Source organism: Lepisma saccharinum, chromosome 1, assembly GCF_977018435.1.
Source record: "Lepisma saccharinum chromosome 1, izLepSacc3.1, whole genome shotgun sequence".
NCBI lineage: Eukaryota > Metazoa > Arthropoda > Insecta > Zygentoma > Lepismatidae > Lepisma > Lepisma saccharinum.
This window is the reverse complement of record NC_139229.1, coordinates 43,206,853-43,233,511: the sequence shown is the minus strand read 5'-3', so window position 1 is coordinate 43,233,511 and position 26,659 is coordinate 43,206,853. Positions and strand designations below refer to the sequence as shown.

At 39.2% G+C, this 26,659-nt stretch overlaps 1 protein-coding gene across 1 annotated transcript in view; it reads left to right on the top strand.

Moving 5' to 3' along the window:
* Positions 1-26,659, top strand: part of LOC145994834 (2-amino-3-ketobutyrate coenzyme A ligase, mitochondrial-like) — a 49,122-nt gene that overhangs the window by 11,677 nt on the left and 10,786 nt on the right. The window contains exons 3-5 of the mRNA XM_083131189.1: positions 701-802; positions 5,818-6,025; positions 19,520-19,703. Of these exons, the coding sequence (XP_082987315.1) occupies positions 701-802; positions 5,818-6,025; positions 19,520-19,703 (494 nt within the window). The remainder of the gene's footprint in view (positions 1-700; positions 803-5,817; positions 6,026-19,519; positions 19,704-26,659) is intronic.

Here is a 26,659-nt window from a genome sequence, read left to right as displayed (position 1 = left end):
TATTACTGGCCAATTAATATGACATATGAAGTGTGTAAATGCCTTACTGGAGGAACTCTTGTGCTGCTAGCTGCTAGCTTGAGGGTCCTGAATGTGCCTCCTATAAATGTTTCGTAGTCATACAAAAAGTATATATTTTGAAGTTTTTCTAGAAAAAGTAAAGAGGAAATGAGAAAAAACACTTATAGAAGTTTAAAGGCCATGTGCCACAATTTTTCACTTTGTAATGTAATGTTCTCCTCTTGGTCCACATAAGTTAACAACAGGTGCTTCATTGAATTGGAATGATGTCATTCACTGTTGATCGGCATAGCAACAGCTTTACGACCTACAACTAAGTAAGCCATTTCTTGAACCTGAATTGTACTGTGCATTATATACGAGATATAATTGTTTGTCACTTTTCCCTATCAAAAACCAGGGTGCGTATTATACACGCGTAAATACAATATTTACACATTTTCATAATGCTAATATGTTACTGCTTCGTAATGATGAAAATGATTTCTGCTGGTGTGGGAGTGAGTTGCCAACAAACAAGAGACAATACTTTGGTCAGATGTAGTTACATATTCTCTCCCTCCCCCCCTCTCCCCCATAGCTGCCACTAAGAAGGTTATGTTATTGTTGGATAGAAAAGTTGAATATTTTCCAAGACCCCAAATTTATGCAAATAATTATTTTGAGCAATTTTTTTCAGAACCATCCTGAGGTGATTTCTGCAGGAAAGGAAGCTCTTGATAAATATGGATCAGGATTAAGCTCTGTACGATTTATTTGTGGAACCCAGGATATTCACAAGGTAATTGTGATTGTAAAGTAGATTATGGAAATATAGCACAAGATTGGAAAATCACAGGGTATCCAAATGAAACTTCCCTGATTTCAAATTACAATTGTGAGGAAACTATTCAACATAGAGCATCAAGTGAATCAAAAAGTTTTTTGTGTGGAAGGTTGGTTCGTCACGGAAAATCACATTCCTCAGGTAGTTCGGCTTTGTTCGATTCAGTCTAACATTGCAATAGCAAACTGTTCACATTGTGGTTTGTCTTGTGGCTCCAGCGCCTGAACAATTTGCACTTTGTATGCATGCACACAAAGACCTTTGTGCTGCACCTTGTGAACTGTTGAGCGTAGGATGTTCAGGTCTCGTGACGCTCTGCAAGTGAATTTTGATGTGTTTCTCTTGAAGGCCTTTCTGATCACCTGTACAGTTTCATGAAATGTGCATTTTCTGCCATTCTGCGTGACTGTGTGTTAACATTCTCGGTGGATAGGAACTTGTCATGCTAGTCTTTGATTGTCTGTCTTTACATCTGGTGGCTTCTGTTCAAACTCATCTTTGAATTGTCTTTGGACTGAAATTGGCAGTTTCGTTTTTCCATACCACACAATGCACTGTGCTCTGTTTTGTACTGCTGTCATCATTACTAATTACTCAGCACGTTAATAATAATAAACAAATAAAAAGGAGTTGCTTTATATGATGGTACAAACCGCAAGGCTCTGTGCCAAATAGTTTTCTCATGATTGTAATTTGAAATCAGGGAGGTTTCATGAGGACACCTTGGGCCGGTTGTATAATCATCACTAACTAGAGATCAGATTTGATCTACGATCCGGTAGTGAACTAAGTTCAAGCTTCTATCATGTTGTATAAAGTCAACTGTCGATTTGTCGATCTTAGATCAAATCCTGATCTTGGGTCAAAGAAATACGTTTGGCAACGTGGCAAATCCAGACATGTCGCTAGTGTGCCTCTGATGTTGCCAATTGTCCAACACTGAACAGCAAACATTTTAAAGTCGGTTTCGGAAAATGCATGTATTTAATATTTGAATAAAGAATAAATCTGAGGTGCTGGATGTAGTATATATTCGAACATGTTGCAAATTTAGTAAAATCACGTAAATTAGATACTAAACGGCCATTTATTGCTTGTGCAAGTTCCACATGGATGATTTGTCCTTGAAAACATAAGCAACTATCGGTTCTCGGTTGCAAAGGGGAGAAAATATGCTTGCATAAATAGATTTTTTTAAAAAAATATGTATTTCTTTTTAATGCTAAAAAGAGATATACCAACTTTCTTATACTCGGATTTGGAGCTTTGTTCATGTAAGGAGATGTTTATTATATTTATTTTGTGATTACACGACAACATGTTACAGGTGGACCATTAGTTCCTGTAAGTAATATACGGAATTTTCCTTGCACTTGAATAGCCTACGTTGTGAAATGTAAAATGTGTTTGCATTTTCCCGAATGGAAATAAATATTGAAACAACAGTGACGCTTGTCATCTCGGATGTAAATTATGCACAAAACAAATAATATTCGAAATAAAATATGTGTAATTTATATATCGGGAGAGAAAGCTCTACCAACTAAAATGCAACGTGCTCGGTTCATAAAGCAGTAGATATATATACACTACAAACAAAGTTACATTATCTGTTCCATTCTGCGGACAACATTGAATTGCAATGACACTTGGCTGGATGCAGTAAAGCGAAATGGTAATATTTTTATACTCCCTCTTCATCCCAACGCAAGTTTTACAATGATATCATATCAACAAGAAAATGTAAGCGGGTCTATTTTCGGTTTGTATTAGTGTTGCCCACGAGACGAGACTTTGGCCTGTCTCGTCTCGTGGAAATGCTGTGAAATGCTGTCTCGTCTCGAAAATATTCGTTTGTCAAAGGGACACATCATCAATCTCGTCTCGAATTTTTAAAAGTCTGTCCCGTCTCGTCCCGTGGGCAATACTAGTTTGTATCAACACTCGGTTGTTCTCAAATTACTTTTCTCTGATCGTGCAATTAAACAATGTTAAAATATGCTCTTGCAGTCATTTAAGGCAAATTTCAAGAAAAAAATACAAGTATTTCAAACAGTAAATAACAATGACACACGATATATGGAAAGAAAGAAAAATGGAAGAAACATTTATCATTGTTCACCTCGTTATGCATGCTTCTTTTATTATTATGGAAACGGGATTTTATGAATTGATTCTCCCGTCTTGCTGCATACGTTCACTTGCAACACATTTTACAAACAAATACTCGTTAGTACAGCCATGTTACAACAGCTGATCTACGGTCAATGTCTGCTGATCGGAGAAAAATCATGGATCAACTTTGATCGCAGATCGCAGGGACTGAATCTCAGTTCAACTTTTATACAACACAAAATCGGAGTTCAGCGTGACTGCAGATCAATTTTACTGGCTAATCAAGAATCAACTGTTTTATACAATCGGGCCCTTGTATAACTTGAATGAAGATCATTATTACAGTTTTCTTAGTTTGGATACAAATCTAGGTCAATTTTTTTTTCACCAATTTCTGATTCTATTGTGTAATGAGTTATGGAGTAGATGCATGGCCTAATTAAAAATGGACCCTTCCCCCATGTTTTTAAGTTAATAAAATGTGTGACCTCAATTTGGTATTTGTAAATTCGGAGTAAGGAACATGATCAGTTAATGTTGTTTTGTCAATAGAGGAAGAAAAATTCCACACTTCTGAATACATATTTGCATTTGTTATCAAATCTGTTCCACCAGTTCATCTTCAATCCTCAAAATCAACTTTTATTTAGAATGTTAGAAATGTAAAAACTGACATTTAAATCTCATAAAGTAAGGATGTAAGTGAGTACTCAGAACATCAGAATAGGTAATAGAAGCAGGAAACAGATTATAGCTGTAGCTTCATTAACAGAACCTTCTTAGGATTAAGCTGTTCAAATAAAAATTTCACACACAATACAATATTTGACATCACATATTATAATATGCATCAACTGCTAGATGGGAAAAGAACCCAGATTGTTGCAAAGGACAATGCTAGTGTAGCAGTGTAGGTGGACAAGTGAAGGACCTCACGTTTATTAGCTAAGCTATACAATATTTATTCCTGAACTGTCTGAACACATGCTTCCTATTTTCTTCATATTAATACAGTGGAACCTCAATTTTACGTTTTTCAGTGGACCAAGCTAAAAAAAAAAAATATATTAAAATGCAGGAAAATGTAAAATCAAGGAAAATTTCGTAACGTTTTGCTTTGTTGGGCCCATCAAGATTGAATGTGTAATGTGGGAGAATCTAAAACTGGGGAATGTAAAATTAGGGTTCCACTGTATATTCATATGTAGATAAATCAGGAAAAAAAATGTTACATCAAATGAAAAGAAACCACAGAATGACCTGGTATGAATTGATTATGTATTCTAAGAAGGCTACACACACTTCACTTTTCTACGTAATCGCCAAGACAATTGAGGCATTGATCAAACCGCTGGACCAACTTGATGCCGTCTTGGTAGAAATCATGTCCCTGCTCATACCACTTTGTGACAGTGGATTGGACGTCATCCTCGGATGAGAACCATGTTCCAAACAAATGCGCTTTCAGCTGGGGAAAAGGGAAAAAGTCAGTGAGTGCCAAGTCTGGGGTGTATGGGGGCTGGTTCCACACTTCCCACCTGAAATGTTGCAACAATTGTTGAGTCTGGCGGGCCAGATGGGCTCTTTCATTGACATGAATGAAGATGACACACTCACTCAACATGCCTGGTCGTTTGCATCTGATGGCTTCACGTAACCATGTTAACATATACCTACACCATTTTGCAACATGTCTACTGATAACACTCTCACCATGCACTTCTGTGAGTTGACGATGAATAACCACTGCAGGAACATTCCTCGCCCACAAGAAGCATATGACACTTTGCACTTTCACGGCAGACCAATTCTGCAAGCATCTCACTATTGTGTCAGCTATTATGCCACTGATGATAAATGTAAAGTTGTCGAAACTCGCTACGAGTATATGATACCATGTGTTGCACCTCCGGGTAAACCAATGACTTATCTAGTATTTCATGCATTCACAGAATGCTTGTTGTAACCTTTTTTTCTGATCCATCCATGTATAATTAAATATATCGATGTGTGACTTCATTCTTAGCAATGGAGATCACTGGAGACACAGGGATGTGGCTTTGACAGAAAGCAAGAGGTCAAGGAGAGGAAAGATGGAAGAGACACTTACCTGGCCCAATCAGCGCTGGTTGCCTGCAGGTTCAATGTAGATGACATCACCTTATCCTGACACTTCAGGCATCTTCGGAATACAGGATTGTCTCATGGCACTTAACATGCCCGTACTCTCGGTCATCAGCGATTTGTAAACTTAGTTTATGTTTTATGGAAATGGCAACTTTTACTCTGAAATGTTGTTGACCCTGCAGGTTTTCAGTCGTCTTATATTGTGTTGATTACCTCTAACTGGTGGATGAACCTGATAGCGGCGAAGGAATTTCGCTGCTTTACCAGCAGTATGCTTGTTGTCGGTTGCGTGATTGGGTCAGCATACTGTGTGGAGAGGCAATGTATTATCGTGATTTCCAGTGTTCGCTCAGTCTCCCTCATCTATATATTGGAAGTGTAAAACATTCACCACACTGGAAAAGTTTAAATCTTCACAGGTGCAGTCTGTATGTTTAGTTACAGATTAAAGGTGGCAGAAACGAAAGTGAGTGTTTGATCTGCAGAGTTGCCAGGCCAGAGTAAATATACAGTTAGAATGGAAAAACATTCGAGGCTTGTCGAAAATTGTGGTGGCATGTAAAGAGAATGAATTTTTGGGAATGGCTTTGAGGGGTGGGGATGGGGTTTAGTTCGGAAGTTACTGAATGGTTTTATTCATGTCAGGGTGTCAGGTTGCACTCATAGCTGATATGTATGTCCTCACCCATTTCTGTAGATATATTATGTAAATTCTGTTGCTCTTTCAGGAGTTGGAGGACAAAATAGCAAGATTTCATGGCCGTCAAGATGCTATTCTTTACCCAAGCTGTTTTGATGCTAACGCAGGACTTTTTGAAGCCTTGCTAACTGAAAAAGATGCTGTTATATCTGATGAATTAAATCATGCATCCATAATTGATGGAATCCGCCTGTGCAAAGCAAGGAAACACCGCTTCAAGCACATGGATATGAAAGGTAAGGCAGGGTACCCTTGCATTGAATGGTTAACATAGAAAAATAAAAACAATTTTCATCAAATACACATAAAAATGGCAGAATACAAACCTACAAAATCGTATCTATGTTTAAGGATAATTTTATTGACAAATTAGACACTTCTACAAACACACAATTTATTGCAACTGCAGAAAGTTTTATGGAGGTGAAATGAAAATTTTTACAAAACAATAGGCACAAAACATGACTTAAGTAAAGTTGATGCAGTAATAAAATGTAAAAGAAGCTTTATTCATAAAGAAAAGTAAGGATGCTATTAATTGAAAAGGTGGCACCATCCAAGAACATTGGTTCAATCTACAGAATCATATTTTTAATGAGGAAGGTAAGTAATTCTTCGTGATTAGAGGCATGCAAATTTTGTTTTTGACCAAAACACGAAATGTGACACAGCAAACACACTGCAATCCTCATTTTTCATATTTTTGAAAGATGTGAGGTGCATTTTCTTAATTCACCATTTTTAGCACTGAAATGTCATTTTATATACCACTTTTGATCCCAAAATGTGCCTAAAGTAAGAATCACGAACCTTCCGACCTTCTGTAAACAACCGTCTCACTTCGAGTAACGTATCACTCCGCGCCAGCTGTTCGTGAATGATGCGTCCATCATATGCTGCTCACTCGCAACCTTTAATTTTATGTAACATGGAAAAACGTATTCTTATTTTAACTGATAATCTACATATTGAAGTATAATAAATTTTCTAGAAGTGATTAAATACGTGTTCTTGTTCAAGAATGAACATATTTTTGTACGCCAAAAGTCCCATTTATCTGACACTTGGTTAACAGATCCCCCTTCCCCCCTCCTCTCTCAGTATGACAGCGCCAAAGTTATACGTACAAGAGAGTGAGAGATTCGTTTCAGTAAATTCAAGCCTTTTGGTTTTATTGCTTCCTCTTCCACCAAATTATTGCCCAACATTTTTGACATGTAGAGTATTGTTTTCTCCTTTGTGCAACAAATATACCACCAGTTTTAGCAGAAGCTAAACAAAGATAAGCCGGTGAATAAAAATAGATTGTTGGAGGCACATATTTGTGGTAAATAAAAAAGCAAAATATCGGTACAAAAACGGAGTCAATTTCGGGTTCAAAAGCGGTAAATAAAATCTCATATCGGTGTTATAGCGGTGAATAGATAGAGTTCCTAAGGGTAAAAAAAACAACATAATGGTAACAGTATTGTATGGGCACAACACCTCTCACTTGTTTCTTTTGGCATTAACATTCATACTTACACACCCTGCATTGCGAAAGATTCTTGAAGGTCGGCTTTTGCATTTTTCACATTAACAGTAATTATTGTTCTTGCTTTCTTCACTTCCGTAACACAATATGGCATGCTCTGCCTGAGTTGCATTGTGCATCATCAGTGGGTATGCAGTGTTTCCAACCTTCTTCACTGAAAATTACCTACTATGGATGGATTTTTTTTTCAATTTTAACTATGCTTGCCTAACCTGACCTAACCTCACTGGAAATAGTTCGTGGAGCTATCGGCGAATGGTATGTGGGGCTACGCCAGAAACCATTCACGGATAGCCCCATGAACCATTTCCGATTAGGTTAGGTTCAGTTAGGCAAGCATAGTTAAGGTGAACATAATTTTAAAAACTTGTTCCAAAACAACGAAAACAATGGCATGGTTGGAAACACTGACAGGGAGTTACATCATGAAACGTACACACCAACCAGTACACATAGAGGAAGCAAATAAGAGGAACATCTATTGTGCGTCTGAGACATATTTTTCTTGAAAAACACATGAATTCCCGGTAACGCAGATTCCACGACGAAAGAAAACACATCCACGGACCTTCAACATGCTACAGAATCTCATTTCCGTAAGTAGTTTCGCCTGTAAAAATAAAGAAATACGTTGTGCCCATACGACACTTACCAAAATAACTTCATTTAATATTCAAAATGAAATTGGTCATGCTCAGAGTTACATATCAGAATTGCCCATGCTAAGCGTTAGTTATTAAAACTTCCCAGATTAAAAAAAAAAGTACAGAATATATTATTCAAAATGAAATTGTCCATGCAAAGTTTCTTTGTCTAAAAAATATAATATTTATTATTCACCATAAAATTTGTCCACATTAACAGTTACATAAAGAAAATTTCTTTATATTTAAGAAACACTACATTTATTACAAAGTAAATGTATGGCTAACAGGTATACGAGAGCCTCCTTGATGTAAAAAAAATTCATTCATTATTCACAAAATAATTTGTGGTAACATATAAAATCAGTCAAATCATTTAACAAAAGAAAAATAATCATTTCCCAGAATAAAATTTGTCCACATTAATAGTTACAAAAAAAGCATCTTTGACAGGGAAAGAACATGCATATATTGCTCACAATAAAATTGTTGATCCTAATGGAGATCTTGGGTGAAATAAAGTGATGTGAAAAGCTCCAGGTTTTCTGGCTTCAAAGTTGTCCGCCTATCTGAATGTACACACCCATATGCAGAAAATGCACGTTCGCAATCGACATTGGAGACAGGTACCCAAATGGCCCTTATAGAGGCAAAAGCAAATTCTGGATGATCATCCGTAAGTGCCTTCAGGATGTCTATTGTTTCCACATTGTGCCCTGCCTGTACATCTTTAACGCTATTTTGCAAAGCTGCATAGCCACTAAGAAAATTCTCTTTCTTTACATTACTGAAGAATGGAACTTTTTTGGACAGCATTGCTAAGTTATCATCTACCTTAGTTATTGAAATTGACCTTTTATCAAACAACTTGCCAAGAGTTGATATATAGGTATTGGCTGGGTCATTTAAAATCAACTGCAAGAGTTTGACTCTACATTTTTCTGATGTAAGGCATAACTTGTGTTTTACCGATGCACTTTTTGTTGTGTTTAGTCTACCTAAACACTCCACAAGCCTGTCAGGGAAAATACCTTCTGCTAATTGACCAAATTGTGACACTAGATCCTGTAGTTGGTAGTGTAGTTTATGAACATATGGATATTCCGAACCTTCAAGTGTAGTTATAAGCTTAAAATTCACAGCAGAATGGTCTACCACAAAAAATGCCTGGCACTGTATTACTGTGGCAACATCAGTGTCCTTGGAAAGGTGTTTAAAGTATTCTGCACTAGGACTGTTTTCACAATAGGAACTAAAAAATTCCACAATATCTGTTAGATATTCACACGCATAGCATACAGAACCGTACCACGAATTCCACCTGGTTAACACAGGAGATGGAAATAATTTTGCGTCCTTCTCACCATCTGGATATTTCTTCCTCAGAAACTCTAGGTACGCATGTTTCCTTTTTCTGGTGTTCAGGAGCGATGATTTCGTCTTGGCAATGAACTCATTAAGTTCTGTCAAGTTGGCAGGCCAGAAGTTCCCAACAATATTTAACTTGTGGGCCCAACATTGTACATGCAACAAATCCTCTGAAATTATCACTTTTAAAGTATCTACACATTTTGTCATGTACCGAGCAGAATCACTAACAACACACACAATGTTATCGTATGCAATTTCATATTTCTGCAATATGTCCAAAATAGCCCTGGAACATTCAGTTGCATTAGCATTGTTCAACACTTTTATACCCGCAACATACAGTTTTGTCGATGTTGCCAAGAACACCTTAAAAAGAACTACGAAAACACATCTTCCATTCCTGTCTGTTGTTTCGTCACAGAGAATAGCAACAGGAACATCCTTCATGTTTTCATTGATACCTTCTTCATATTCAGCATGGAGTTTTGGAACATACGTCTGCCTCAAAACTCTTGCTTGTGGTAAGTCACCAGCACCTAGAAAATCAAGTACCCTCTGTTAGGACAATGTAATGTTCAATATGTAGTTGAAGAAACTCAGCCATAAAAAGGAAAAATAACCTTTTAGCATGCGGTTTCAAGCCTAGCTTTGAATAGGACCTGCCATAGTCATCAGCATTCCAGCATAATATGGGTAACTTTTTACACACAAAAAATTTAAGGTTCTAGACATGATATTGGATTAAAATACAAATATATAGAATTATAGAATATCTAGACCACTTCTCGTGTAATGCTCCTACTAACAAAATAGAATAACTAAGTATTTCAGTGCACTAAATGTATAAAATTTAAAGAATAGTGCAGAACTCCTGATCTTGAGCCAAGCCTTGCAAAGATGTAATAGTAATTATGTAGTGAAGTATTTGATGATTTTGCATTTTTGTTCTAAAAAGGTTGAAAAATTGTAAAATAATTAGAAAACCAAAGATTTCTTATATTTTTCATCACTTTTTAGGGACAGGTAATTTACTTTGTGAAAGTAGGGAGGAATTTTTCGATGTACAAGTGATTACTAGCATACAACAGATTTACTGCAAAAAGTGGCTGCAATTTGCATTTTCAACAATACAGGATAAAATTATTTGGTAACAGTTTCATACATCGGAGACATATTTCTTCAATTTTACACAAGGAACTACTTACGGAAATGAGTTTCTCCAAGGTTTACAACGTTCGGCGAGGTATTTTCTTTAATCGTGGAATATATTTGACCGGAAAATGATGTATTTTTCAAGAGAAATACTCACCAATTCAAAATTGCCATTGCTTTCATTTGCTTGCGTTACAACAACCAGATGCTGCGTACGTTTGATGACGTAAGCCCCTGTCAGTGTTTCAACCCCCCTTTTTTTTACTATGCTTGCCTAACATAACCAAACCTAACCTTATCGGAAATGGTTCGTGGGGCTATCGGTCAGCTGCCGTGCATAATGGTTTGTGGGGCTATTCGTATATGGTTCATGGGGCTATACGTCAGCTACCCGTGCATAATGTATAATTTCCACTGGTGACGAACACGACAGTAGGTAATTTTTGATGCAGAAGGTTGAAACACTCCATAGCCACAACATGAGTCAAGATGTGCCCACCATATTGTGTGTTCCGGAAGCGAAGAAAGGAATAAAAAAAAACACTCAGAATGTTAAAAATTGAGATTGTTTTCATGTAAAAAGCATAATGGCACCTTGAACTATGTTCCGCAATACACAAATCGTAAGTACGAACCATGCGAAACACAAAAAATCCGATATTAATGGGTCTCCGATCTATGAAACTGTCACCAATTATTTTGCAATTCTAAATTCCATATATTTGCCAGATTTGCAAGAACCAGTGCAGCTTAAGGAATGGGGGGGAGGGGGGTATCCTGACCTGATTGAAGAAAATTTAAACATTTTCAACTGACATCCATTAAATTGCTCTCTACAATTAACTTGCTGTTACTTGTTAAGGCATCAATGAGGAATTTTTTTTAAAAAAATTGTCACTTTAAGGAAAAAGTTACTATCTTTAGATGATAAATGCATGGTAACAATTATGATAGTAATAAATTTGGAATAAAATTTGTTTACATTATTAGTAAGCAATAGTTATTCTTTCTTAATAATTATAACTGTGGATCCAATTTTCACAATAAACCATGGCTGTAATTTCTTCACATCACTTCCCTCCGTTCCTCATCCCTTCTAATCTTAGAATACATTGAAAAAAAAGGAATGATAATGCAATCACACATGTGTGGTTTATTTTTCTAATCTCAGAATATATCAAATGAAGCAATGATGTTGCAATCGCACATGTGGAGTTTATCTTTCAGCACCATACTCATTATTCGTGGCCAGTGGCGTGCCCAGGATTTTCGAAAGGAGAGGGTTAGGTATACATTTTTTTTAGTAGTCAGTCCTCATTTTGCCATCTTTTCCTGCATTTGATGTTCTTTTTTTTAGGAATACTGGGCCAAAGGGGGGTTATAACCCCCACCAACCCCCCCTTGGGCACGAATGAAAAATGCACAAAAGAAACGAAGTAAAGAACAAAATAATTTTCCACTCTCATATATTTACTGGAGTCACATAGTGGTTTGGATACCACTAAAAACCAGTTCCGATTAGCCCATCTGTGCACAAAGTGGGCTTAAAACAAAACTCAAACAAGGAAAATTTTGTATATTTACAATTTATCCTTACCGTGATAACAAGTACCTTCAAATAAACAGGACTGACAAACAATAAAGAAATCTGAGTTAAGTTATTACGAAGCTAAAATACATTTGGAGATATGCTAAATACATGAAGTCACATGTTAAAAGAAGCTTTTATTTGAAAAAAATTAACGGGAAATTTGTAAAACCATGCTGCTTTGTGACACAGAATCAGAAAATTCGATCGCATCAAGCTGCATGAAAGACGTTATTCATGATGCGTAGTTTTCCTCCAAATGAAAATGATTGACAACGCATAATAAAAAGAGAAATGCATTTTGTTATTACAATTCATGATATATTTGAAGAACACGTTAAATGAACAAAATGTTCTCCCAGGTGACAAAATTGTGGAAAAATCAGAAAAACCATGCTTTTTGTGATGCTGCAACATCAGAAAAACTGATCGTAGGAAGCCGCGGGAATGACGTCATGCTATGATACGTATTTTAGGTGAACAAAACAAGCCTTTTTTAAAAAAATTAAAAATAGCACATCCTTACATTGGTAACAAAGTTTAAACTTAGTGCGCACATGAGTTCTTGTATTTTTGCTGCTGATCGTAACACTTTCTACTACATCGTAATATACAAAACGCTTATCGTAAGATCCTTTTACGGCTAAATACATCGATCTTCCACCTTATTACATTTTATTTTTCTTCATGCTAACTAGTAATTTTAAATTCGCATTCGTTTCTTCATGAAAAAAAAACACTAAATAAAATATTTCGCGATTCCATCAAATACGAAATATGGATTCTCCTAAATATATTTTACTTCACGAGACACAATATCCAATAAGAATCAGGAATGATTACGATTAAGTAAATAAATGGACATGAAAGCTTGTACTCACCAGTGATGTATCGATTCATCCATGTGCGTAATCCAGGGTCATTGAGCTTTTCCAATGGAATATTTGCATGAACGAAGGCATTCACTGTCGACATAATGAAGTCTTCTTTGTCGTTCTTAATTTGTTTCGCATTATGTGCCAATTCTCCAAGAGATACTTGTCGCTTTGTTGGTGAAACACTCTTGTTCGCAGTCTTCTTGTTTTTCACATGTGAGGCACTTTCACGAATATGTTTTATGCACGAATCTTTACGTTTCCAGTCAATTCGAACATTACAAAATTTGCACACCATTATCCGTTTTACTTTATCAAAAATGTAAAAGCCTTCATGAGCAAATTCACGCTCCCGATCAAACACAGTCACGGCTTTCGGCATGGTAATTTCTTACGCTACCAAATCTCGCAGAACAATAACAACACATTCACGCTACTCGCAAGAGTTATGAATGAACGAAAGGGGGTGAGGAGAATGGTTCGAGGTTTCTTGGGGTGGCGTCGTGTATGAGGGCCAATCATAATGGACCACATTATCCAGTGCACTCAAGATTTGGACCAATGAGAGTTGGCATCTTAAACTCTTCTTAGAGAACAAAGAAAAGACAAAATGGCGGAAGCAAAAATAATAGTTTTAACACGAAAAACATGCGATTTTTTATTAAGAAACAATATTTCGTTAATAAACTATTAATTTCGTGTAAAACGTTTCATTTCGTGTTTTCCCGTTCATTTCGCGTTATTTCGCGAATAAATACGGCTGAAAAACATACACACATGTTTAGAAAAATAAAGAAAATAACTTCTAGGCACCCAATAAAATATTTCGTGTTTTCGTCATAAACGAAATATGCATGCCCCTATAGATTGTTTATCTTTCTCTCGGTTTCTTGTGCGCTAGAAAACAAGAAGACGATAATAAGCACATTATTTACGCACGTCTCATGCAAGTAATGTATTTTCTAACCTTGATTCAGCAGTTGAGGCATTTTCGGCGCTAGACATCATCCTGTCACAGTACGGTCTGTCAAATTTGCTTCCCAAAAAAGAACTCAACGTGGCACAAGAGGTGAGTTAACGTCGACTGCTAAAATTGGGGAGATCGTCATCGATCATCACTATCAACATCTTCCCCACAGTGGACAGGACGGCTCTTTGATTGAAAGAATATGAAAGCACCTCGCGTTATATTGCGCTTCTCAAAATCGGTGTACTTGTTTATACGAACAACAACGTGTTTTTTTCGCGGGAATCACAACTTGACCGGTCGTTTTCCTTTCTTTCACCACACCGAAAACACAAAGACGCAGACACACAATTACACTTGGACACCAACTTCACTGCTTGCTCAGGATAGCACCGACACAATGTCACATAAACGTTAAGAACAACCAGCTTCTTGCCACTTTTCAAAAGGCTGTATTTCCGAAAGACTACTCTGAAAACACGGGAGACCTTCCTGTACGCATGGAAGTCGCCATGTTCGAAACTGGCGCTATTTTCTTACTGTTCACGTGATCGATTGTAATTTATACAATAACCACGTATTATTATTATAGACAGAAACCTTTAATGAAAATATATTTTAAAATGTAAAATGCAATGTAATTTACACATTCTTTTTCCATTAGCTTACTTTCATAGAATGGACTACATGATGCGGAAGAAATCCGTTATTAGGCTGTTGCCAACCTCAATACTTCTCACTAAGTCAAGTACAGAAACGGAAGTGGTATGTCGAATGTCGGCATATGATAGTGTGATTTCACATTATCAGTGACGATCCTCCGGGGATGGGGAATTGGTTGGGACACAGGAGTCGGATCTATAATCCAGAGGTGTTTACCATCCGCATGGTGACATCCTCACACTCCAGAATACTTTTGCGGGTGAAGGAAGGCAGGCCGTAGGGTGAGGGAGGTTGATTTAAAATGAACACCTCTCAACAAAGGAGAAGAAAAATGTGACAATATTTAAAAATTCACCCCTATATGTAGCGTACAATAAAATGTGACTGCCTCAAAATATTTCTGTATTCTGCAATCTTCTTTCCCCACTTTTATGCTTCTCTAAGTTGCCGTTTTAGTTTCCCTTAATGTCTTTGCTGCATAATCCAGCATTTTTGAACGAGATGATAAGGACATACGAGTGTGTTTTTGGATGAAGTAACTTTAGAGATGTTGAAGTACACTCTGGAAGTTACTGGAATGTGTGACATTGAGGTGTAGATCGACACGCACATTTGTCATTAGTTACGAGACGATGAGGGATAGGTGATATTTGAATTCCAAATTAGTTAGCCGCCCCCGTGACGGAGTGGTTAGCACATCGCACTACGACGCCAAGGGTCCCGGGTTCGAATCGTGGCCTGGGCATGGATGTTTGTTAATGTCCATTTATCGATTTCATCATATCATCATCATTCATCCCCATCGCAAATTAGCCATAAGTGGCACAAGAGGGGAAGTAAAATAAAGCAAATCAATCAAACCAAATGAGTTATTTCCATTATTTTTATCTAAATAATAATTATTAATTTAGTCAATCAAATCATGTATTAGCTTACTTTCATTATCTATAATAATAAATCATAACACTTTCAAACATGAAATAAATTTAATTAAGAGTTTCAAAACTAATTTATCTCAATGTGTCACATTCTTCTAGCAAGGTTTTTTTTAGTAAAATATGAGAGAAAATTAATCCTTTGTTACAGAACCGTCTTACTCCTGGGGGATAAGATGTAAATTTTGAATTTGATTTTTTAAATTTAGTGTTGCTTTTCTTCCACTTTTGGCTAATCTCCCGACGATGAGAATGAGTGATCGTCAGATGAAATTGATGAAGGGACACTCACAAATAACACCCGAGCCGGAACTTCGGTGATGAGTCTGAAAGTCGGCCACCAGGCAAGATGTACATTTTTAACTTTTTTTTTCCACATAAATTCAATAACTTTCAACAGGTCATCAGTGATACACTGCTTATTCCGCATCTGTTGACAAATGGAATGTTTTTACACCTTGTAGGCGTGATCCTTTATTCACCATAAATAGAAGGGTGATTCCAAAAGTAAGGTTACATGAGCTCTTGAGGACATACTTTATACTACAGGCAGATATATTGATACACAGTACTCTGCTACCGATACTCACTACTTTTCAACATAGTCACCATGTTTGTCTAAACATTTGATCTATCGGTACACCAAGGCATCAATACTGGCATAGAAGAAATCTTTGTCAAGTTCCTGAAGCCATGTCCTGATGGCTTGCTGAACTTCCATATCACCACCATATCACCAAGGAGGTTCTTCAATGGTCCGAAAGGCATTTTTCTCCTGTGTCACATTATGCACTCATGTTTCATCCCACAAATCATCATCTGTTGTGGTTGAGCTTAGCCAACCAGATCGTTGCTCATCTTGCACATCTGTCCTGCCATTATCGAACTCAGTGCACCAAACCCACACCTGTTTCCGTGACATGACATTAGAACCCTACACCTCAACCAGTTGATGATGAATTTCTGCTGGTGAGATGCTCTTTAGTTGCAAAAACCTGATCACACTTCTACGCTTAACCATGTTTCCGTAAATGCAGCCATCTTCCAACTGATATTGCAAGGGTCTGATGCAACATATGTCCCATCTATCGGTTGTGTGATAAAGCTGTGCTCTTCTGCTGAGAGCCTGGCGGTAAATTTGAAGAACAGGAGGAATATGAAACCCTTGAGAGCTCTTGTTACCTTACTTTTTGAATCACCCTTGTACGTGCCCCTACTTATGATGTTAGCCGCCATTCCAATAATGGTGTAGAAGAAGGAGAGATCAGATTCTGCATTGACCTGGAAGTGGAAGAGTAAGTGGCTCGCGACACCTTCGTAGTGTTGAAGGTTTTTTAAATGTTTTATTCTCTACACTTAAACTTTTTAAGACAACTTTAAGAAGACAGCAGCTGATAGTGAATTACTTCCTCCGTCTTCGCTCGATGCTCTTGCATTCATCACATCACACTGTCTCAGATGAGCATAGGCTGGCAAGGTATCGCCTCCACCCTAGTGCCACTAGACCATTTGGTGTTCTTGCAGACAAGATCCTGTCAGCGCTAGGTGTTGACAGTGATATTCCTGGGTTCTCTCCACTCTTCACTCTTGTCTCCCAACTTGTGAATTTCCTGCACCATTCATAGACATGTCTTTAACTCCCCCCCCCTAAATGCAGAAACACCAATGGCTGTAAACCAGCAACGGTTCTTAGAGCTTCGCACGCAGTACCCCAATTTTAATGTGTTTTATACGGATGGATCCAAGTCAGTTGAATCAGTTGGTTGAGCCTTCGCCGTAGACTCTCAATGTTTCAGTTACTCGCTACATCCTGCCTGTTCCATCTATACGCCAGAGTTGTACACCAACCTCAAGGACTTTGATGATGTCATTGGTCTGAGGAAAGTCCTTGTGTGCAGTGATTCGACCAGTGTGCTTCAGACACTGGAATCGCCACATTCCAGGCATCCCATTGTGCAACGCATCTTCCGACGGCTCGTGTCCTTATCTGCCAGTGACGATGTCTGCTTCTGTTGGGTCCCTAACCAAGTGGGCATACAGGGAAACGAAGCAGCCGATGTTGCCACCAAGTCTGCTGATGCACACGGTGTAGTTCAAGTCCACCTTCTGCCAACCTGCAGAATGTTTCGTTGTTGCCTTGTTGACACTTGGCAGGCCGAGTGGGATGAGAAAATGTGGAACAAGCTTCTTGCTATTAAGCCCACCACAGGTGCATGGCATTCCTCGTCCCATCCCTCTCGTCGAGAAGAATTAATTCTTACCAGACTGCATATTGGACACAGCCATCTAATGCATAGTCACTTGCTGCAAGAGCTGGACCCTCGGATGTGTCATGTTTGTAACATTGCTTTAAGTGTTCAGCATATTCTTACTGAATGTGCCAACTTTGCTATCCTCAGACAGACTTTTAACCTTCCCAGCTGTTTGTCAACCCTGTTGGTTGATGACAACAGTGTCTTATCAGATGTTTTTAGATTTTTGTGAAGCGCTGGTCTCTTCCACCATCTGTGAGGAAGATTTTAATACATTCTGACTTTTTAATGTTTTGTGCAGGTCTTTTTACAATCTTGCACTTTTAATTTTTTTCCAAGGGGCTTTTCCACTCTTGGAAATATTGGCGGAAGTCATTTTCTAAAATAGTATTCATTGAGTTTCATTGCTTTTGCTTTCGCTGCCCACATGGACTTGAACTGGGCTCCTTTTAGTGCAGATTTGACCTTGGCGAACAAGAGAAGTCAAGCTAAGGTGAATATGCTTGATGTTTGCTTGCTGGGATATTGTGCTTAGCCCTTGACAGGCAGTGTGCTAGGGTGGCTACTCATCGAGGATTCCTTGCATTCCGGAAATTGTGCATGATTTTTTCTCCGTAGATGTGAAAAAATTGCAGCTTTTATTAATCCAAATCCCATCGTACTTACATCATCATCCTTCGCTGTTTCCTGCCTCTGGCTGGGTAGGCATAGAAGTCAAGCCTCTCCATTTTTTTCTGGTCTTCCACCACTCCTCTCTTTCCACGGTGTTCCAATCTTGTCCTCTTCTCCTAGCACTCTCCACTATCTGCTCTCTCCACCGACATCTTGGTCTCCCCCTTGGCCTTATTCCCACTCCTTGCGTATTGTAAGCTCTTACTGGTAGTCTTTCTGCATCCATCCTCTTCATGTGTCCGAACAATCTCATCTGTGCCTGATCTATTTTGTTCACCACTGCCTGCATCTTGAACAGTTCTCTACACAACTAAATGCGGGAGGAAATTACCAGAGGAATTTCTCTCTAAATCAAATAGTTGTACTTGTTCTGAGCCTACAAAATGGCCATTCATGAAAAGGAATTTTCGTACTAAATTTTGTACTTATTTTGAAGACTTCTAGCATGTTTTTGTTCACTGGACATTATAATTGTCCTTAAGTAGACTCCGAACTTCCCAATAATACACAGAAAAAGAACACACATTCGAATTAAAATAAAATATGTTTTTATTTGTCACTTGAAAATACAGAAGTTTGAGTTTTCAACATAGCTTTCTTAATAGCCACTATTTCCTGCAAAGATTTCTAAATTAAATGGTACCTTATAATATTGTGAAACTGACATGGGAGAAAAGTTTTGCTACTTTTTGCTAGTTTCGGCTAATTTAGCTTCCTTGTGACCACTTGCTCCCATGTAAATGGGTCATCATGCAGCCCTGTACAAAACTTCCTTCAACAAATTGATTGTTTTTGTAGCCAGTTTTCCAAGTTTTGTGAGGAATTTAATATTAACGTGTTGCTAAATGTTCGCACACACAGTCTGTCCAATGAAGTTCTGGTACATGGGAAAGTGTGTGCACAAGTGGAAGGGAAAACGTATACATACATTACTTTTTACAAGAAACCTGTAAAAAAAATCAGGTTATTTTGCTGCCACACCTCATATTCTGTGTTTGTGTATCAATTCATCTCTGTACAATTGTCCTACAACTGCCATATTTTTATTTTGTAACGGAACCATTTCCTTCAATTTAGATTTGGAAATGAAGCTCCGGGAGTGTTCAGATGCCAGATTGAAACTAATTGCAACGGATGGCGTGTTCTCTATGGATGGGGATGTGGCTCCACTCCCAGAAATAGTTAAGTTGGCAAACTCATATAAAGCTGTTGTCTTTGTGGATGAATGCCATGCTACAGGAGTTTTTGGAAAATCAGGGAGGTTAGTACAACAACAATGTTATGATTAGGCAGAGGACTGGTAACCATTAAACATTTTCAAAATATAGGGGCAAAAAGGCACCAAACATTTCTTCAGATACAAAATACAGGGTGTCCCAAACAAAAGTGTACCCAAAGGGTATACTTTTCTTTGTGACACCCTGTACAATGTCAATACAATTAACTTTAAACAAACACACTGAGAAAACCACATTTTAATAGTTGTCAGGTGCATTGCAGTTAATTACCAGCTATATTTTAAAGTTTTTTTTTTGTGTTCTGTGACTGTATTGTGAAAATCTTTCATGAATTGAGGAAATGTTCTTTTAGCTTCGCATGATGTAATTAGGCTGGCCTTAAAATTTATGGTATCCACTGCAAAGTGCCCAGAATGCCAAAAATATCATAAAAAATGAATCTGGAGCTCGCTTGTTTGACCTCTAAATGAATATAAATGTGTAAGATTGAGCAATTTCAAGGAAAATGGACACGTTGGGTCCACAGAATTGATGTGAGGTTGACTTTTTAGCTTTTTTATGCAAGAAGTATAATTTATGACCTATTTCAATAAACACTTCAAATCACAGTAATATAAAGCAAGACACTTGAAGACTGAAATACATTCTCAGAAATAGATTAATTAATAATAATATTTCTTAATAACAATAATGATAATAAATAGTGAAAAGTATAGTTAAAATACATATGTTTAATGCCAGAAAAACAAAGACTTCACATCCAATCACTTTCAAGATAAATTAATGTTTTTTTTAAGGCCATTAAATAATATTTATTCCGATACCTTTCTTTCTCCTTCCTCCTTTAAATGTACTTTGGAAATGTACTTTGGATGTGAATGTGAATATATTGGATGTATTTTCCCAGCGAAGTTCTTTAGTTTATCAATTTTTACTTCTCTCTCTACTTTCGACAAAACTGACACTGTTTTTCAGAGTGCATAGAGTAGAAGAAAATGCAACTACAAACACCTCATTCTTTTCAAGCCAAATGAAATTACTTTTAAAGATAATTATCTTGTATTTGGTGGCAATTTTCATATCTTTAATATACTTTCCTGCAGAACCATGACACATCAACACAAATCTTCTTAACACAATCTTCAGAGATATTTATAGAATCTAACACGAATGGACAAATGCTTAATTTGATCATTTCTCACAAAAGAAAGTTTTGTGGATTTCCATAATGCATCACTGTTAATCCACACGGACAAGCATATGGGTAATAATTTCCTAGGCAATTTTGAAATACAGTGGAAACTTGATAACTCGAACTTGAGGGGAAAAAGAAACAAAATTGAAGTATCAAGGATTTCGACTTATCAAGGTTCGAGTTATTGAGGGCCAATATCGCCAACTTCGAGTTATAGAGGACTAAGCACATTAACAATGATGGTTACATACACGGCAGGGTGGGGGAGTTCAAGTCCCGACACGTTAATCACCTGATATTGTACGTACGCACCCTACACTTCAACTTATTGAGGTCCGTGCTACTTAAACTTCCGAGTTATAGAGGGGATTAGAATTTAACTTCTTTAAGCAGCTTTTGCATTTCGATTCGTTGTACTTGCATTTCCCTCCACTGTACTGCACTCTCCTTGGCTATTATCAACAGATTCCTAAGTTTAAGGGGATAAAATTGATGGATATGGCAAAATAAAGAACAGAGAATTGTAATCCAGCGAGAACCTACAGTATTTAACCAATTTTTAATGATTTTGCAATTTTAGAAGCTCATGCTTCAGAAATGACGAAAATAGTGGTAAAACTTTCCAGTTAGGGAACAAAGAAGGTATTTTAGTGTAATTTCTCAGCCTTGTTACAATAATACAGGGTGTCCGGCTTAGACCTTTAACATTACAAAAGAGCATAACTTTGCAGAGAAACACAATTTTATTACCAGCAGTTGCATTTTGGTAGAAAAACTCATACATTTTTTTGTCCCAGCACCAGCACTTCACACAACTCACACAACCTCGATATCAACCCCCCTGTGGCACGGCAGGTGTCGAACCAATATTCCAATTCCATCCAGATATTCACTAATATTTGAGGGGTCACATTGTTAATCACCTGACGAATTCTGTTACGCAGATCTTCCAAGTTCTCGACAGGCATACTGTAGACTTGGTCCTTGATGAACCCCCAAAAGAAAAAGTCTAGGGGGGGAAAGATCCGACGAGCGTGGAGGCCAAGCAAATGGTTTAGATCCCCTTCCTATACATCTTCTAGGAAAATGCTAATCAAGAAATTCTTGTACAATGATAGCAATCCTAAAGTTATACTGTTTTGTAATGTTAAAGGTCTAAGCCGGACACTCTATACAGGGTGATTCTAAAGGGTCAACTGTATACAGGGTGATTCTAAAGGTATAGTACAAACGAAAACCACAGATACCTCCCATGAAATAATGACGAAAGTTCCCCTTCCACTTTGCCGAGAGATGCCTCCGTGAGGAGCTAGACAACGCCAAAAACGTGTGAAATTGAACTTCACACCTCTGTACAGCCAGTACCAGTGAAGATAGAAAGGCGGAACAAACGAAGTCAAAAGGAACACCAAAGTCGCCCATCCGAAAAACACTAGGCGGCAGCTGCGCAACGCATGCGCATGGGGTTCCACAAAGGAAATAGGAGTGTCCTGCAAGACAAGTGAAGGGAAAGGGTAGCGATCGACAACGGTAGGGACAAAGGAAGCAATGAAGCATGAAGTAACAATTGCACAGCGGGAAACAAACACATGCAGCGCATGGGGAGTCCCCAAACACAGTGGGGAGACACCGCAGCAAGAACAAAGCACGGTTCAACAAAAGAGAAAGAGGACCGGACGGGGAATGGTACCTGTCAAGGAGACAACAAATGCGGGACGAGGGATTCCCCATAGCAGCACCGAGGGGATGTCACACAGAGGTCGTGCGCCAGCAGGACAAACACAGCAACTACGGGCACAGGAGGTTTATTGCCTTGCAAAGGTGCACTTACAGATAGGAATAGTACGTAGTACGTAGTCGTACCCCGGACTGACGTTGTATCAAAAGTTGCTCAAATTGACGACCACCACATTCAATGCAGGCATTGCAGCGTCGCAGGAAATTCTGGCGAACCCTATCAAAAATCCCTGGCATGGTACACACCTCGGCTGATGCTGCAAGTATCCACACTACCAATGTTTCCTTGTCAGGCACCGGGGTCTCCTAGATGAGTGTTTTCACATGGCCTCACAAGAAGAAATCCATTGGTGTGAGGTCAGGCGAACGGGTGGGCCAGGGGACAGGGCCTTCTCTGCCAATCCAGCGCTGTGGGTAGGTATGGTGCAAAAGGGTTCGCACTGTGCCATCAAAATGTGCAGGCGCTCCATCCAATTGAAACCACATACGATGTCGCACGTTGAGGGGTACATCTTCTAGCAGCTCTGGAAGGACTGATGCAAGAAAGGTGCGATAGAGGCGGCCATTTAAACGTGGTGGCAGCAGGTATGGACCGATAATCTGTTCATCGATGATACCTGCCCAGATATTCACTGCAAACTGGGTCTGATGGTGCACCTCGACTGCTGCATGTGGATTTTCATAATCCCACACATGGCTGTTTCGGCAATTGAAGATGCCCTCACGGGTGTATGTTGCCTCGTCCGTGAAAAGCACATGGCGCAAAAAACGGGGATCGTCGGTACAAAACTGCAACAGTCGTTGACAGAATTCCACACATCGTGGGTAATCCCCAGCCTGCAACGTGTGGACTCGCTGTGGATGATAGAGATACAGCAGATCATCATGAAGGACACACCACACTGTCGACTGTGATACTCCCACTGCACGTGCAATGCTACGGGTGCTAGTGGACGGTGTGTCGTCCATGCGAGCAAGTACGTCCTCCTCGACCGCCGCGGTGCGCACATGTCTTGGGTGACCGACATGATGGCCTGCACGTAACACACCCGATTCACCAAGGGTACGGTGCACGTTCGAAAACAACCTGCTGTCGGGTTGTCGCCCCTCCGGATACCGTCCGCGATAAAGGCATGCAGCTGCTCGGCCATTGCCATCTGCAAGGCCGTAGACAAAATGCATGTCCCTCAGTTCTACAAATGTGTAGCGTTCCATGGTACGGTGAGGATAGTGCCAATTATGGAATACTGTACTGCAGTGCACAGGTGGCACACACACACACACACACTGGTCACAACGGCTTCGAAACAACGTACTCAATTGTCGTACGTCAAGCACACCACCACCGCACCGGCTCTTTCACTGACACGCTCCCTGACGCTGCACTTCCAATCAGCCCACACGTCCGCACGGCGCTGTGGTACAATCAGCTGACGTTCCTGAGCCACCCGTGCCTGTGCTCTTCACTACCTGACCACTGCCGTCAGGTGGGGCCATGTACGCTGGGGCCTTGTCATCGTGGAACACATGTAGCATCCTTCATTCTTGCCCCACAACAACATTCTTCTTCACCCACAACACGTACTTCGTCCGTCTTGCTCGAGCCAACGGGGAGCACTACGTATGATCATGTGGTGTTTGTGTACACCAATGTGGGGTAACCCAGCAGTTGAACAGACGTGCATACCCCCACGTAGCTTCATTACACGATTGTCCCACGCAGTTTATCTGTCCAGCCTTGCTCGGCCCGGTCTCACACCCACGCGGCAGTGTGCGGCTGCGGTGGTGTGAGGCCACGCTTGGTTTCGTAGCGGAAGGCTGCGGCCGAGGAGGGACTCAAGTTGTTCGGCTGGGGTTGCGCTCGGAAGCAAGCAGCCGCGTCAAGTCTGGGAACGGTGGACCTGGTGATCGGGATGGAAACATTCCGACCTCGTCCATTAGTGTCGTCCACCGTATGGAGTGGTGGGGTCCGTACGACACTCCAGCAGCCTTTCGCCCGCTCCCACCCAGCGATGTGCCTCCGGCTTCATTTCTAAGAGGCTGATTGGGCCCCATCACGACGTTTGTTACAACGTCAGTACGGGGTACGTGCACCTTTCATTAGCAATAACCTCCTGTGCCCGTAGTTGCTGTGTTTGTCCTGCTGGCGCACGACCTCTGTGTGACATCCCCTCGGTGCTGCTACGGGGAATCCCTCGTCCCGCATTTGTTGTCTCCTTGGCAGGTACCATTCCCCGTCCGGTCCTCTTTCTCTTTTGTTGCACCGTGCTTTGTTCTTGCTGCGGTGTCTCCCCACTGTGTTTTGGGGACTCCCCTTGCACTGCACCGCCAGCGCCGCCATTTCTGCCCCGAACCATGTACGCGTCTGTTGCCTGTCGAGTGTCTCGGACCATTTTGCTTGCATTCTCGGTGTGTTTTTACATCCTACGTCGTCCTCCCGTGGTTCTGCAACCCCGCACTACTTTTCTCGACTGCACTGCTTCAGTCATGGTGTTTGTTTCCCGCTGTGCAATTGTTACTTCATGCTTCATAGCTTCTTTTCTCCCTACCGTTGTCGATCGCTACCCTTTCCCTTCACTTGTCTTGCGGGACACTCCTATTTCCTTTGTGGAACCCCATGCGCATGCGTTGCGCAGCTGCCGCCTAGTGTTTTTCGGATGGGCGACTTTGGTGTTCCTTTTGACTTCGTTTGTTCCGCCTTTCTATCTTCACTGGTACTGGCTGTACAGAGGTGTGAAGTTCATTTTCACACGTTTTTGGCGTTGTCTAGCTCCTCACGGAGGCATCTCTCGGCAAAGTGGAAGGGGAACTTTCGTCTCTATTTCATGGGAGGTATCTGTGGTTTTCGTTTGTACTATACCTTTAGAATCACCCTGTATACAGTTGACCCTTTTTTTGCTGCAATTTTTTAGCTGGATGAAATTACTTCAACTTCATATTAGATTACTGTAAGAGGCACTGATAATGCAAAACAAATGTAATTTTGTTTCAATATACAGAGTATTGGGCATCGCATATGTGCGATGTCAGTGAAATGAGGTAGGCAAAAAACTGTTTTAAAGTAAGATAATCTGTGTAAAATAAACTGTAAGCTTAAGTGTAACCCTATTTCAAATAATAAACATTTTATAATGGAAGAAAATTTGTTTGCCTTTTGTGAAAATGATTTTATTCTCACTGAAACATACAATACTTGCAATTTTTACTCTTTAGAGCAATAGTAGCATTATATACTATGAGCACTAATTGTAGTTTCAATTAGACATCGTATCATGCTGTGCTAACCACTTTATCATTGAGGTTGGCTAATGCTTCACTGAATGTGATCAACTTTCCCAGATACATAGTGTAACGTACTTACCTATATCAGCAATGTAGCATAAATGTGTTAGGACAGATTCTTAGATAGTAAGTTGTAACTGATTCTTTATAGCCCTTTATATGGTACACTAATAAAATTATCATAATTATATATGACTAATAATTAATTAACTATATGACATAATTAATAACTCCAACAAATCAAACCAGAAGTAAATGCCTTGCAGTGTAGTTCCTAGCAGGATATGTGATGAACACTATCACATGTAACACTTGGTTTCAAATATGACAGCGTTCCCAAGTAAAACATTATTGAAAACATGACGTGTGTGTGTGTGTGTGTGTAATAAAAAAGGAAAAAAAACCTACTGCTTTTTGTAGTGTAATAATACCAGCACATGAACACTTATTGTACTGTTTGAAGCAAAATAATGGAAAATGGTACTTCTTTGATGTTAATAACCCAAAAATCAGAAAAAGTTACCATCTTAATATGATTTTAAACATATTTTTGGGGTGTTGCAGATCTACAACGTTAGCGAAAAATGGGTTAAAAGAACATGTGACACATGTTCACCCACCTTCTACATTTTGACCTCAGTGTGTTCAGCAGATGACATGGACTCCATCTACTTATTTAATCATTGTTACCTTTTACTTTTCATCTCCCAGTTGGGTAACTTCACCCTATTTTCTGTAAATTTAATGAAAGTTCCACTTTGTGGA